Source organism: Gopherus flavomarginatus, chromosome 7, assembly GCF_025201925.1.
Source record: "Gopherus flavomarginatus isolate rGopFla2 chromosome 7, rGopFla2.mat.asm, whole genome shotgun sequence".
NCBI classification, from domain to species: domain Eukaryota; kingdom Metazoa; phylum Chordata; order Testudines; family Testudinidae; genus Gopherus; species Gopherus flavomarginatus.
Genome location: NC_066623.1, coordinates 57,280,629 through 57,294,289, shown reverse-complemented (window position 1 = coordinate 57,294,289; position 13,661 = coordinate 57,280,629). Strand labels below are relative to the sequence as shown.

Here is a 13,661-nt window from a genome sequence, read left to right as displayed (position 1 = left end):
AGGGGAGAGGAGTGGGGAAACAGGCAGGGTGGAAAGTGAAGTGGGGAATATAGATGGAGGGACGGAGGAAGAGCAGGACTTTGACCATGGGGAATTTATTTCTCCAGTGGAAATGCAAAGAAATGGAAACTTTCCTGGGGGTAGCCTCAGCACAGCGGCAGATAAAGAGGAACAGAACCAAGGGGCGTGGGGGGTAGGCATGGGCCCATTGCAGAGAGGACAGGACTATGCTCTGTTTGTACAGATCTGGGGAGCCTTCCCTCTCCCTTTCCTGCCTAGAACAAGCACAGCCCAGGACTGATAGGAAGGGGTGGGGATGGAGTGTGTTCCATTTCGCAAGCAGACTTTCCGAGATTATGTTGTGAAGTGACTGGAAACAGGAAGGATTCAGAGATTTAGGGAACATCAGGGAATTAGACATTGGGATTAGCCAAAAGGCTCACAGGAGCCAGATGTTCTGAATGAAACTTAGTTTGCAGTTCTCCCCACTCTCCAGGCTTCCATTCCACTTCCTGCCCCTGAACTGACATTGGGACAGATCCTGTTGCCCTCAAGAAGCCAAAACTCCCTGTCCCCTGCTCTCTCATAAAATATCAAGTCAAGTTTAAGGCCTCGGCCTGTCTCTTTAGGGCACTCAATGGCCTGGGCCCAGAATATCTAAACGATTAGCTTGAGTCCCGGGAGAAAGACCGGGGTTAACAACGCTGCTGCTCAGGCCCAGTGGAACTTTCTGCCGTAAGGATAAAGCTCCTCTGTGCAGAGAAGGCAGAGTCTGTGACTGGGAATGAATTTCCTAGAAGCTATGGGCCATCACAAATCTCCCTGCCTCTCACTGCAAGTGGGGCTTCTTTGGCCTGCTTTCTCTAACAAACATACAGCAGAGTATATGTTAAAAACCCACTCCACCACATGCACAATTCTCCGGGTGAGAAAGAGAATGAATCACACATGGCTGGTGTTAGTCATGTTGCTTAATGCATGGCTGGAAGATGCTCAGGTACTATGGTGCTGAGGACAATATATGAACCTATACTGGCTGGAACAGAAGCTAATTGGAGTCCATATGCAGTGCAGGTCAAATTCCTATGAGGCCAATGTGCATTGCCTCCCCCATTTGCATCTAGGGCTGCTTAGGAAAGGCTGAACAAATGGATTCCATGAGCCACTGCTCACTGGAATTGCCAGACCAGGTCACACCCCTGGTCCCTCTAGTCCGGTGTCCTCTCTCCAACACTGGACAACACCAGCTGCTTCAGAAGAAGAATGCTGCAGAAGACAGTTCTGGATATGCTGCCCCCAGGGAAAGTTTCCTCTTCACCACAACAGCTAGAGGTTGACTTATGCTGTGGGGCCAGTGAGTTTCTATTCTTTTCAAGGCTCTTGGTTTTTTTTATCCTTACTATTATAAATCTGTTATTCATATAAACATCCAGTCCTTTTAGAGTCCTGCTTCATTTTTGGTCTCAGTAATATCTTGTGGCAATGGGTTCCACTGGATGAGTTTGAATTTTGTGACAAAGTATTTCCTTTTACCACTGTAAAATGGTGCCGCCTCTCCCTGTAATTGTCTCCTGGTTCTTCTTGTACTCTTGCTACAGTGGCCAATGGAGCTGCAAATGTCTAATGCTTCTAGGCAGCATGCTTATCGCCTCACCCCTGATCCTTCCCACCATTGTCTGCCTGGAAGCCATGGGTTATTTCTATTGTATAGCCAAGCTGCCCAGTGAGAGGAGACCCTACCAAATCCCTAGAAGTGAATCAATGCATCCACTCACCCTGGATCCCACAGACAAGGCTGCTCACTGAGCTGTGATTTGATGAAATCCCTTCTTGTTAGCATGCCCAAGGCTATACCAACTTCCTCATAGCAAAACCATAGCACAGAACAGACAAAGCTTGACCCACATTCTTAGAGCAAATGCAACCGAGCCAATAATCTGCCAACTGAAAGAAGGTGAAAGTCACTCTAGCGCTCGTGACAGCCGCTTATATGGACAAAATCGAGTTATAATGTACATGTATCTGGAGAAGGAGGCTAGAAAGAAACATTGTCCATTTCGCTGGCTCCTTTATTGTTGCTTGTGGCCAAAGCCATCTTTTAAATAATGCTAATTGCACTGCTGTTGCATAGCACTGACTCCAGACAGGTGTTTCCCCTCATTTGGCTACCAAATAAAGCACATGGCAGAGCTGACAACAGACTACAGAAGGTGAGTGGCTGCTCACTAATTGAGCATTTTCCTTTTAGTTCATCTTCCAGAGAGTGACTGGCTATTAGCCTGAAGGCAGCTCCATTGCCTTCATTAACCTTAATGGGAACTGGGCACCTCCATCACCTTTGAAAATCCCAGGGTATGTCTACACTACCCCCCGATCGATCTATCGGGGACTGATGTATCTCATCTAGACGCAATACATCGATCCCTGAACGCGCTCCCCGTCGACTCTGGAACTCCACCAGGGCGATAGGCGGAAGCAGAGCCAATGGGGGAGTGGTGGACATCGATCCCGTGCCATGAAGATGCGAAGTAAGTCAATCTAAGTTGATCTAAGATACGTCGACTTCAGCTACGCTATTCTCGTATCTGAAGTTGTGTATCTTAGATCGATCACCCCCCATGCACAGTGTAGACCAGACCCCAGACTGTGAGCTCTTGAGCTCAGAGGCTCTGCACATTGTCCTGTTAAGTGGTTGGCTACAAATAACGAGTCACAGGATAATGTCAAGACCAACTATTCATCCTGTTCAGCATGCCATGACTGTGGGATATTGACGGAGGGACACAAGGAAAATAATAGAACAGGAAATTTTAAATCATAAGAGATGAGTGAACATCCTTCTTCTTGGGTGTCCTTCAGTTGGTCCTGGCTTCACACCTTCTTTCATAACGTGTCTTATTGGAGCAATCTCCTGGCTCCCATCTCCCATGTCCCCTTCTTTGCCTCCTTCTTTAGTGAAGTCTCCCTACCTGGATTACCTTATTGGTGATATCTCCACACTGAGGGGAGTCGTCATGTATCAATGAGTAGGACATTGGCCTGGGACTCAGGAGACTTGATTTCTATTTCTGGCTGTGCCACTGGCCTACTGTGTGAACGTGGGCAAATCATGTCCCCGCTCCATGCCTCAGTCTCCCCATCTGATAACACTACTCACCTTACCCTGTTAAGACTTTAAGATCTCTCAATGAAATGTAAACATAAGAACAAATTATCATTATTGTGTACAGAGATCTTCCAGCCAGAATGACCAGAGGTCACAACATGCTTGTTCTGTCCTGCGACTGGTTTAGTTTCTAATGGAGAAGCACCTTGGGAACAGAGACATGGCTATTTATTTGACAGCTTTTACTTGTGGTGCAGCATCTTGATGGCAAGAATCGCTTTAGAAGCTCCCTGGAGAATACATTGTGCCATATGAGTAGCAAATTGGTTCGCAAAACTATGGTAATGGAGACACATATGCTCCCAAAGGGACAATTCCAGCTGTCAATCTCACAGACTTTAAGGCCAGAAGGGACCCCTGTGATCATCTAGTTTAACTTCCTGCACATTGCAGGCCACAGAACCTCATCCACGCACTCCTCTAATAGACCCAGAACCTCTGGCTGAGTTACTGAAGTTCTCAAACCATGATTGAAAGACTTCAAATTACAGAGAATCCACCATTTACTCTAGTTCAAACCAGCAAGTGACCCATGCCCCATACTGCGGAGAAAGGTAAAAAATACCCCAGGGTCTCTGCCCATCTGACTGGTGGGAAAATTCCTTCCCCACCCCAAATATGGCGATCAGTTAGACCCTGAGCATGATGGCAAGACCCACCAGCCACACACCTGGGAAAGAATTCACTGTAGTCACTCAGAGCCCTCCTCATCTAGTGCCCCATCACTGGCCAGTGGGGATATTTGCTGCTAGCAGTCACAGATTGGCCAAACCATTGTAAGCAGTCTCATCATACCATCCTCTCCATATGCTTATCAAGCTCAGTCTTGAAACCAGTTAGTTTTTTTGCCCCACTGCTCCCCTTGGAAGGTTGTTCTAGAACTTCATTCCTCTGATGGTTAGAAACCATCTAATCTGAAGCCTAAACTTATTGATGACCACTGGCATTTTACTTAAATAACTCCTCTTCCCTCCCTGGTATTTGTCCCTCTGATGTATTTTTAGACAGCAATCATCTCTCCCCTCAGCCTTCTTTTGATTCAGCTAAACTAGCCAAGCTCTTTGAGTCTGCTCTCATAAGGCAGATTTTCCATTCCTCAGATCATCCTCGTAGCCCTTCTCTGCACTTGTTCCAGTTTAAATTCATCTTTCTGAAACACTGGAGACCAGAATTGCACACAACATTCTCCTGTTGCTATGAACAAACCAAACTGGCGTGCTCTTGTATCAGAGGGGTAGCCATGTTAGTCTGGATCTGTAAAAAGCGGCAAAGAGTCCTGTGGCACCTTATAGACTAACAGACGTATTGGAGCATGAGTTTGACGAAGTGGGTATTCACCCATGAAAGCTCATGCTCCAATACGTCTGTTAGTCTATAAGGTGCCACAGGACTCTCTGTTGCTTGCTCTTGTCAGTACTTAAACATAATTGCTCTGGGTCTTAGCCTCAGCTGGGGGGAAATTGTCATAGATCCAGCTAGGGTAAATTGCTCCCTGGGGAGCCCTAGCAATTTATGCCAGCTCAGGATCTGGTTCCTTCAATATCATAGAATATCAGGGTTGGAAGGGACCTCAGGAGGGCATCTAATCCAATCCTCCCCTCAAAGCAAGATCAATCTCCAGACAGATTTTTGCCCCAGATCCCTAAGTGGCCTCCTTAAGAATTTAACTCACTACCCTGGATTTAGCAGGCCAATGCTCGAGCCACTGAGCTATTCCTCCCCATACTGTGCTCTTATTTACCCCTTAGTAACCCCCACTAACTTCCTAGCGGCTAGATAAATAAATAGGCCACGTCAAACAAGAGCAATCAACAACGTCACTGAACAATCCCAACTGGAAATAAGGTGTAACATTTTAACAGTGAGGCTAATTAACCAACAGAACAATTTACCAAGGACTGTGGTGGTGGATTCTCCATCACTGACAAATTTTAAATTAAGATTGGATGGTTTTGAAAAGATCTGCCCTAGGAACCATTTTGGGGAAGTCCTCTGGCCTGTGTTATACAGGAGGCCATACTAGATGATCACAGGGTCCCAGCTTGCCTTGGAACCTATGATTAAGACAATAGGCTAAATTTTTCGAATTACAATTATTTAACCCCATCCAGTTATGGTTGTGTTAGCATCACATGCACAAAAGTTACAGATGCAAAGGCTTGTTTTGGTTATTGTTTGAAAACTTAATCCTTGTAAATATATACCGTTGATTTCACTTAAATGATTAATGAGGTTGGCAAGGCAGATGCCAAATGTCTAAAGTTTCTAGTAGTCAGCTTTGGGAGTTACACAGGCATAACGGATGCAGGATTTGCGGTTATGTTCATTGTTTTATTCATTTGTATTTATTATTCATGTCATTATACAAAGGGTACTGCTCTAGTCTTTAGCTATGTTGTTACATATTAATGGGAGGCCACCAACTTGAAATTTAATCCATTTTAAAACGTGAGTTCAATGCAATTTCATAGGCCACATGTCCCCCTCAACTGCCTGCCAATTTTTGTGATTTTAGAATGACATTCCTCTTTTTAAAGAATGGTTTTCTATTTTTCTTGCTGTGTAGAAGAACCACACAAACAATGGAGGAATCTTTGGTCTTGATCCTACAAGCACTCATATACTTCGGCCTTGTCTACACAAGAAAGTTGTACTATTTTAACTTTACCAGCACAGTTAAAGTGATAGGAATCCCCTCGTGTGGATGCAGTTACATCAGTATAAACTTAATTTATACCGGCATACTAGTCCCATGTGGGAAAGGGAATAACCATATGGGCATAAGATGCCTTTATACCAGAATAAATGCCTCTATACTAGAGCCTGTATGATTTTGCTACCAAAAATAAAAAATCAAATCACAGTCCTAGCCAACATAATTATATCTTTCAAGTGTAAACCAGGCCTTACTTCATTTACATTCCAGTCAATGGGATGGGACAACTCACCTGGTTCATGTTAAGCAGGCGTGTAAGACTTTGCAGGATCAAGACATAACGGAATATAGAGGGGAAACAGGGAAGGTGACTATGCACAAAACACAATCAAATGGGCAATAAGAAATTGAAAAAAATAGAATTTCCCCTCTCCAATCTCATACTAGTCATGGCAGATGTTGTTTCTACTAGATCTAGTTCCAAAAAAGAGGAGAAAAATCACAATAATTTTTCCAAAATATTTCCTTTTTTCGAAATTAAAAATTTTGAACAATAAAAAAAAGAATTGACTACTTTATAGCCAGTTGAAAAACAAAGGGTGGGTGGAATGTTGCAAAAAAATTCATCAGCAATGTCCCTGTTTATTTTTTTATTATTATTTTGAAATTTCATCAGAATTAAAACCAAAACATGTGACTAGCTCTGATATCAATCAATTTCAGACCAAGATGTGGGGGTGAAAAGCTAGTCCCACTGAAGGCAATGTGAGTTTTGCCTTTGAGCCCAGGTTTTTTTAGGGTTGATGGTACCTAACATCACATTTCTCTCTGGAAATCTTTTCCCCGCTGCTGTATTGTTATGGGGAGGATTATTATAAATAATGAATGAGATTAGAGAAGAATGTTATATTCAATTTTTCACTTTGTGTGCTTGGCAGAAGTTTGACATTGTCTGGGATCTTCTTCCTAAAGTTACCCACCTTTGCTACTGCAAGTTTAGCTCCACTGTAGATAGCAGCTGTGGGAAAACTAGTTAAGGGCAGGCACTGGCAGCTCCAAGTGTTTCAAACTGGGTAGATCTGCTCTGAGCAGGATTAGATGGCACAGTTTTAAAAACACTGGCAAACTTTTTGGAGCCCAGTCTACGCGAGGGCAGAGCTTTCTCTTCTCTTCTTATACCGCCCTCATCACCAGTGCTTAATTTGTGCCAGGGCTGAGCCCGACACCTCTGGGCTTGCTGCCTCAGTTATGAAAGTAATACAATTACTTGAGCACAGCACCTAATTGCTTAAGCCCCAGAACCTCTTTCATAGCAAATTAAGCTCTGTTCATCACCATTGTATCTGAGCACCTTCCAGCTGGGCGTGAAGTGTCATGACTAACATCTGTCATATGTGGTTCATTCTTTTTAAGCATACACTGACTGCTCTGTGATTATACCGGAGGAGGCAGGTTGAAGAAGTGAGACTTGCACTAGGAGCGGATGGTGAGGAGGTCTGAGATGGTCTGTAACTGCTGGGGGCATTCCTTCCAGGGTCTCAGACCAGCCCCCAAGAAAGACCTGTCTCCTGCACAGCTGAACTTTACTTTAGTGGTAGAGAGTTCCCTGGTGTCAGAGGAGTGGAGCTCTCTTCATCCTGGAGCTTTAGGCTCTTTTAGATATGATGGGCCCAAGCCACTGAGCACCTACAAGATAAAGTACCTAGACAGCGAGTTCTTTGGAAGCAGGGACTGTCTTTTTGTACAGCACATAGCATAACGAGGTCCTGGGCCATGAGGCTCTGACATCCTACAGTAATACACATAATCAAAAATTAACCACTAAGACCTTGAGCTTGACTCACTATTCTCTGGGAAGCCAGTGTAGAGAGAAGAGGACAGGTTTGATGTGCTTGCAATAACTGGTGCTGCTGAAGAGATGGGTGGCAGCAACTGGTACTATCTGGAGTTTCCAAAGTGCTGAAACCACCAATGTTGGAGACTTGGAAGCAGGTGAAGCTTCTGAAACTACGGTGAACTCATTTTTAAAAACTGATCAGATTTTGAGGTGGCAGTATCCCTTTACACTCCCTCCGCCCATCTAAGGAAATGTTCAAACATAGCATTGCTAGTAACTTCCTTTTGTGATTCTTTGTGATGTCAATTGTTTACAAGCAGAGGATACTGGCCACTAGATCTGATCAGTTTCAAATGCTCCTAAGTGATATAGAAGCTAAGCCCCATTTTCAAAAGTGATTTAGGCTTAGGTCCTCAGAGGTATTTAGGCTCCTAACTTCCATAGATTCCAAGGCCAGAAGGGACCACTGTGATCATCTACTCTGACCTCCTGCATAATTAAGTGCCTAACCAGCTTAGATGTCTCTGAAAATCCCACTAGGTGCCTATTTTAAAGTGCTTACATACTTTTAAAAATCTGGCCCTAATAGCCAATGGCCAAGGTCCTCAAAAGTGTTTAGGTGTCTCAGTTCTTGAAATTGATGGCAGTTAGATGCCGTAAATACTTTTGAGGATCTGGGCATAAGTCACTTTTGACAATGGGTTTTAGTCATGGAGGTACTTTTGAAAATGTTACCCTGGTTCTCAGATGAAGAATGGCCTCCCAGGTAAGGATGCAATGAAGGACAGTCGACTTTGAGAGGTATGCTGCTTAAGGCATCAGGGAATATCTATTTGGATGCCTGTAGTTTGAATACACTACAAAACACAGTTGCACACCAAAAATATCCCTTGCTTAAGAGTATTCTTTTAACAGTTGATTGCTAAAATCCCAAGCTCTAGAGGAATTAAGGGCCCGCTCCACTTTCCATTGAAGGGAATGGAATCTGTCCATTGATTTTAGTGAGAGTTGGACCAGTCCCGAAATGCTTTACAGAGCATTTGTAAAGATTAGTTAACAACTTATTATGGCATTCTACCCTTGGCATGGCTGGGGTTGACTTATTTCACCCATATGATTCTTTCACACCACATTGAGCCAAACTCTGCATTGCCCTGCCCGACTCTGCTGATTGCAAAGTGGTTGCAGGCGCATAAGGCAGCTGGCAATATTCCTTTCTAAAGGTGAACTGCAATGATCTGGGGATGGGCAGAAACTTCCCATGCTTGGTGTGCACTCTGCCAGTCTCCTGCCCTGCTTCAGTGAAACTGCCACCACATTTCTTTTTATGGTTTCAAACATTTTTATACCCCTCAACCAGAAACCAACCTGGAGCTGCACTTTTGGGTGTGTGTGCAGGTGATCTAGCAAATTAGGGGAGGGTGAGAGAAAAGCAGAGGTATGAACAGGAGACGCTAGAAATTTTTGCACTGGAGATCATAATCCAAGATCAAAAGCCTCCGCTCTCAGCCTGTGCTTTAAGGCACTGCTCGGTTGCCCCCTCTGGAGAGTGCAGGGGTGGGGGTCAGATCTTTGCATTTGCAAAGTGTAACGGGGCGGGGGGGGGGGGAATGAAAGCAACCGCCAACATTGCAAGGCAGGTGGATAGCAGAGCGTGAGCAAGCGAGCGCTGGGGAGAGGATGCACAGGAGGAGACAGGCAGCAGCGCTGGCAGCCGGCTCGGAGGCACAGCTGCTTCTGTGAAATCCACCGCACTCCTCCCCGTGCATGCAGCCTGCGAACAAAGGAACCCAGCGGCGGGGGGGTGCATCCGAGCCGGAGCCTTGCCCTGCAAGCTGCATCTCAGCCCCGCCGAGCAGGGCTCTTCCCCCCGCCCCCTCTCAGCGCTGGGAAGGGAGGGAAGGCGGATCGGGCTCAAGATGGCTTTAGCCCGGCTCTGCGCCCTGCTTGCCTGCTGCTGCTGCTGCTGGCTCCGGGCTGCCGCTGCCGGGCCCCCGGAGGCGGACGGGGACCCGTCCAAGGAGCTGGAGTGCAAGCTCAAGAGCATCACGGTGTCGGCGCTGCCCTTCCTGCGGGAGAACGACCTGAGCATCATGCACAGCCCCTCGGCCTCGGAGCCCAAGCTGCTCTTCTCGGTGCGCAACGACTTCCCCGGGGAGATGGTGGTGGTGGATGATCTGGAGAACACGGAGCTGCCCTTCTTTGTGCTGGGTGAGTCCTGGGGCTGCCAGCAGCCCCCCACATAGCGACAGGCAGGGCCCCTCCTGCATGCAGCATCCACGCACCCTGCACCCCTAGATAGTGACTGGCAGGGCCCCTCCTGCATGCAGCAGCCACGCACCCTGCACCCCCAGATAGTGACAGGCAGGGCCCCTCCTGCATGCAGCAGCCACGCACCCTGCACCCCCAGATAGTGACAGGCAGGGCCCCTCCTGCATGCAGCAGCCATGCACTCTCTGCACCCCCAGATAGTGACAGGCAGGGCCCCTCCTGCATGCAGCAGCCATGCACTCTCTGCACCCCCAGATAGTGACAGGCAGGGCCCCTGTTGTACGCAGTAGCCATGCACCCCACACCCCCAGAGGGCCACATGTATGGCCCCTCCTGCACACAGCAGCCAGGCACCCCCACATGGCCACATGCATGGTCCCTCCTGCATGCAGCAGCCATGCACCTGGTCTGGACAGCAGGCTGCACCCCCAAAGAGCCACATGCGTAGCCCACATGTATCCTGTGCCCCCAGAGGGCCACATGCATGGCCTATCCTGCACAAAACAGCCATGCACCCCTGGCCGGCAGGCTGCAGCCCCATAGCCACATGCATATCCTCTTGTATCCAGCAGCCATGCATCTTGCAGCCTCACATGGACATCCCTCCTGGCATGCAGCCATGCATCCAGCCTGCACTCCCGGATGGCCACATCCATGTGACCTCTTGCATGTGTCATACATATTAATTCAGCCAAAAACTTCACCCACACTGCTGCTCCTCCACATTGTACCATGCAGGCCAGTGTGCCCTCTGAATAGCACTCCTCTTCCTCCAGGTAGCTACATTCAGGTCATAGAGGTTTCTATTATATATTCAACTAACCAGATTTATTTCTCTTGTAACATGGTGGAAAAATATCCACAGGCACCTCATTTCCCATCAAGGCTTTTTTCTCTGTCTTCTTTGCACCCAAATACCATGTATGCACATGTGCAGCCCTCATGCAAGACTCCCATATCCACCCACACAGCTGCATGCTCTCTAGTTCATGTCCATGCTCTGGCCAAAGAGTTCTATGCGCTTTACCTACTATAAGCGGAATTCATCTGTCAATATCTGTTGATTTCCAGGGGCCTAATGCTGGTCTTGTTTATACACTGGTGTATAACCTGTCTCTCCATTGACTCAAATGGATTTACTCCTGATTTATGCTGGTGGAAGATATGACTTAGGCCTTGGCTTTGTGTGTCCTATATGTGTTTCCTGCCATGCTAATACAACCACTTACACTTTGCTTCCTGCATGCCAGGCCAGATTTGCTTGTCCATGTAATCTGTTTCATTCGCTTTATGAAACCCCTCCAGAATGCCCCACTCCCATCACTTCCTGCATGTAAAACTCGCCCGCCCAGTACAACTATGGTATCATCTTCGTTACAGGCATCAGACTCCAAACATCAACATGCCTCTGGCCTCCTGCCTGCAAAACTCACCCATCCATCAAACTTCAGCATCAGCTTCATCACATGTTTCCACTTGCACCTTGCCTCCTGCATGCAAAATACACCTAGTCTGCAAAACAGCGGCATCATCTTTCTGACACTTGCGTCCAAGCAGCCACCCACAGTTCCCCTTCCTTATGCCAAGTTCACTTGTCCAACAATGCTACAGCATGGCGTGTGTCGCCCCTCCCCCATGTATCTATCATCTTCCAAAACAGAGGTGCATGGACGTACATTTTTTCATATGCTTTGCCTGCCACTCCACAGTTCTCTATCCTCATTAATAGCCTTCCCCAGTCAAGAAAAAATATGGCCACACACATGCTGCATGCAGGATTAGTATATTGATCCAGCTTGGCTGTGTCCTTCTCATTACAATCTTTCTCACCACCCCCAAGAGATTCATTTCTTGCATGCAGAACTCCTCCCTCCAGCCCAGCTGCTGAAGCCATGTAGGGGGAAGGGAATGGGTGGGAGGGGTTGGTGGGCAGAAGAATACACTCCTGTAGATTTGACACTGGTTCCAGTATTCTTTGATGATGGGATTGGGATGAATTTGACTGGCAGTCCCTAATCCTTGAGGTCTGGGGAGATACCTGATATGTGGGGACGCAGTGCGGCCCCACAGCACTCAGTGGGGTTCTGGCCCATCTGGTGCTGAAATGGAAGCGCCGGGGTAATTCCTGCTTTGTATAATGTTTCTGAATACAGTATTAGGCAGCTGAGGTTGCTCAATGGTGCCTTTGTAAAGATGCGTTACTATGCAGGTGATGCTTTTGGAGCCATGGAATGTGTGTGCCAGGGGCTAGGGGAGGCTGAATCTGTGTCATGCACACGGTGAGCATGCCCAGTGCATTGTGCTGGAAATCCTGGATGCACGGTGCCTCAAAGGAAGCCTGGGAGAGTGGGATGTCAAATGGGAATGTGGTCACCCCACCCCCGTTTCAACACCCAAAAGCCTTTCCTATAGGCTGGCATCTCCCATGCAGGATTCTGTGCGCACGGCCCAAGCACATAAACCAGCGGCTGTGCGCTGGGCATCTCCGTGCAATGCTGCTGCTGGCTGCAGAAAGGCCTAATGGGGTTGCTATGGCAACTTGCAGCAGCAGCCACCGCCTGTGCTAGCTGGGCAAGCAATCACATGAGGCCAAGTCCACCCTTGGTGTAACTCAGTGGGGTTACGTCACGGGTAATTGCTATGGCAGTTGTTGTCAGCACCTTATGGCTCCTCCTCTGGCTTCCTGTTCACACATACCGACACGCAGGTTCATCGGGATCTGCCATTCTCTATCCTGGGAGGGTGTGTGTGTGTGTCTGGAGGAATCTTGAAATCGACCGTAGTCCTGCAGGGTGTTTAGTGCATATGCCAAGCCTCTGCAGGGGCTCTGGAACAATTTATATAGTGGAGGTGCTGAGAGCCACCGAACCAAACTGTAAACCCTGTATTTGATGGAAACCACTTCAGTTCCAGGACGTAGGAGCCTTTGTGAAAACAGGAGCCACACAAATAGGTTAATGTGTAGCCATTCTGCCTTGGTGTTTGTTTACTGTAGGCCTGAAGGACTCCCGTCAGGGATCAGGGCCCTGCTGAACAAGGCTCTGGATATGCAGTCACTGCCCAAAAGAACTTGCAAACTCCAATTCTGACAATAGATGGCAGATGATTAAACAGGGCTGGGGGAGCAAAGTAACAGAAGAGAGAGGTGCATCTGCCTATGACAGGACTCCCAGGGGTCTCAATAGCCACAGGTAGTCACTGGCCTTGCCAAGGCATCCAGGCAGAGGTAGGTTTTAAGGAGGGATTGAAGAGAGTAAGGGGGAGGCTTTGCGAACTGTGGCCTGCAGGGCATTCGTTCCCATGTGTGGTGGGAGACATGAGAGAAAGCCTGGGGGCGCCTGTGAGGAAATCAAGATAGTGGGCAGTTGAGGCTGGCATTGGCAGAGTGATTGGGGAGGGAGGGGTCAGCGTTGCCCTAAGAAATCAGATCCCCAGATGTTGAGCGTTGGGTTAGAAGGCAATGGTGCGACGCGGTGAGGCGCTGGCCTTGGATTTGAAAGTTGGGATGGGGCTCAATGGTGAAGGGCCTTGAAGGCAGAGGCCAGAAGAAGCTTTTTCTTGATGTAGTTTCTTCTTCCATGCTGCAATGCCTCTTGTCTGGAAGGAGGAGATCATCCTAATGTAATTCCAGCCCCTCCAGCAGTTTGGCCCATCCAGGCATGGGTTGCTTCATAGACACTGCTCTATGCTGCCCTGTGTTTGTTTTAGACTATAAGCTCTGTGTTTTCTGC

The 13,661-nt window shown here is 47.6% G+C and overlaps 1 protein-coding gene across 3 annotated transcripts in view; it reads left to right on the top strand.

The window, feature by feature from the left end:
* The first annotated feature begins 9,309 nt into the window (after window positions 1–9,309).
* ASTN1 (astrotactin 1) overlaps window positions 9,310–13,661 on the top strand; it is a 209,522-nt gene continuing 205,170 nt past the window's right edge. For all 3 annotated transcript variants that reach the window (XM_050962986.1, XM_050962985.1, XM_050962987.1), the window contains exon 1: window positions 9,310–9,870. In XM_050962986.1, the coding sequence (XP_050818943.1) occupies window positions 9,579–9,870 (292 nt within the window). In that variant the 5' untranslated portion in view covers window positions 9,310–9,578. The remainder of the gene's footprint in view (window positions 9,871–13,661) is intronic.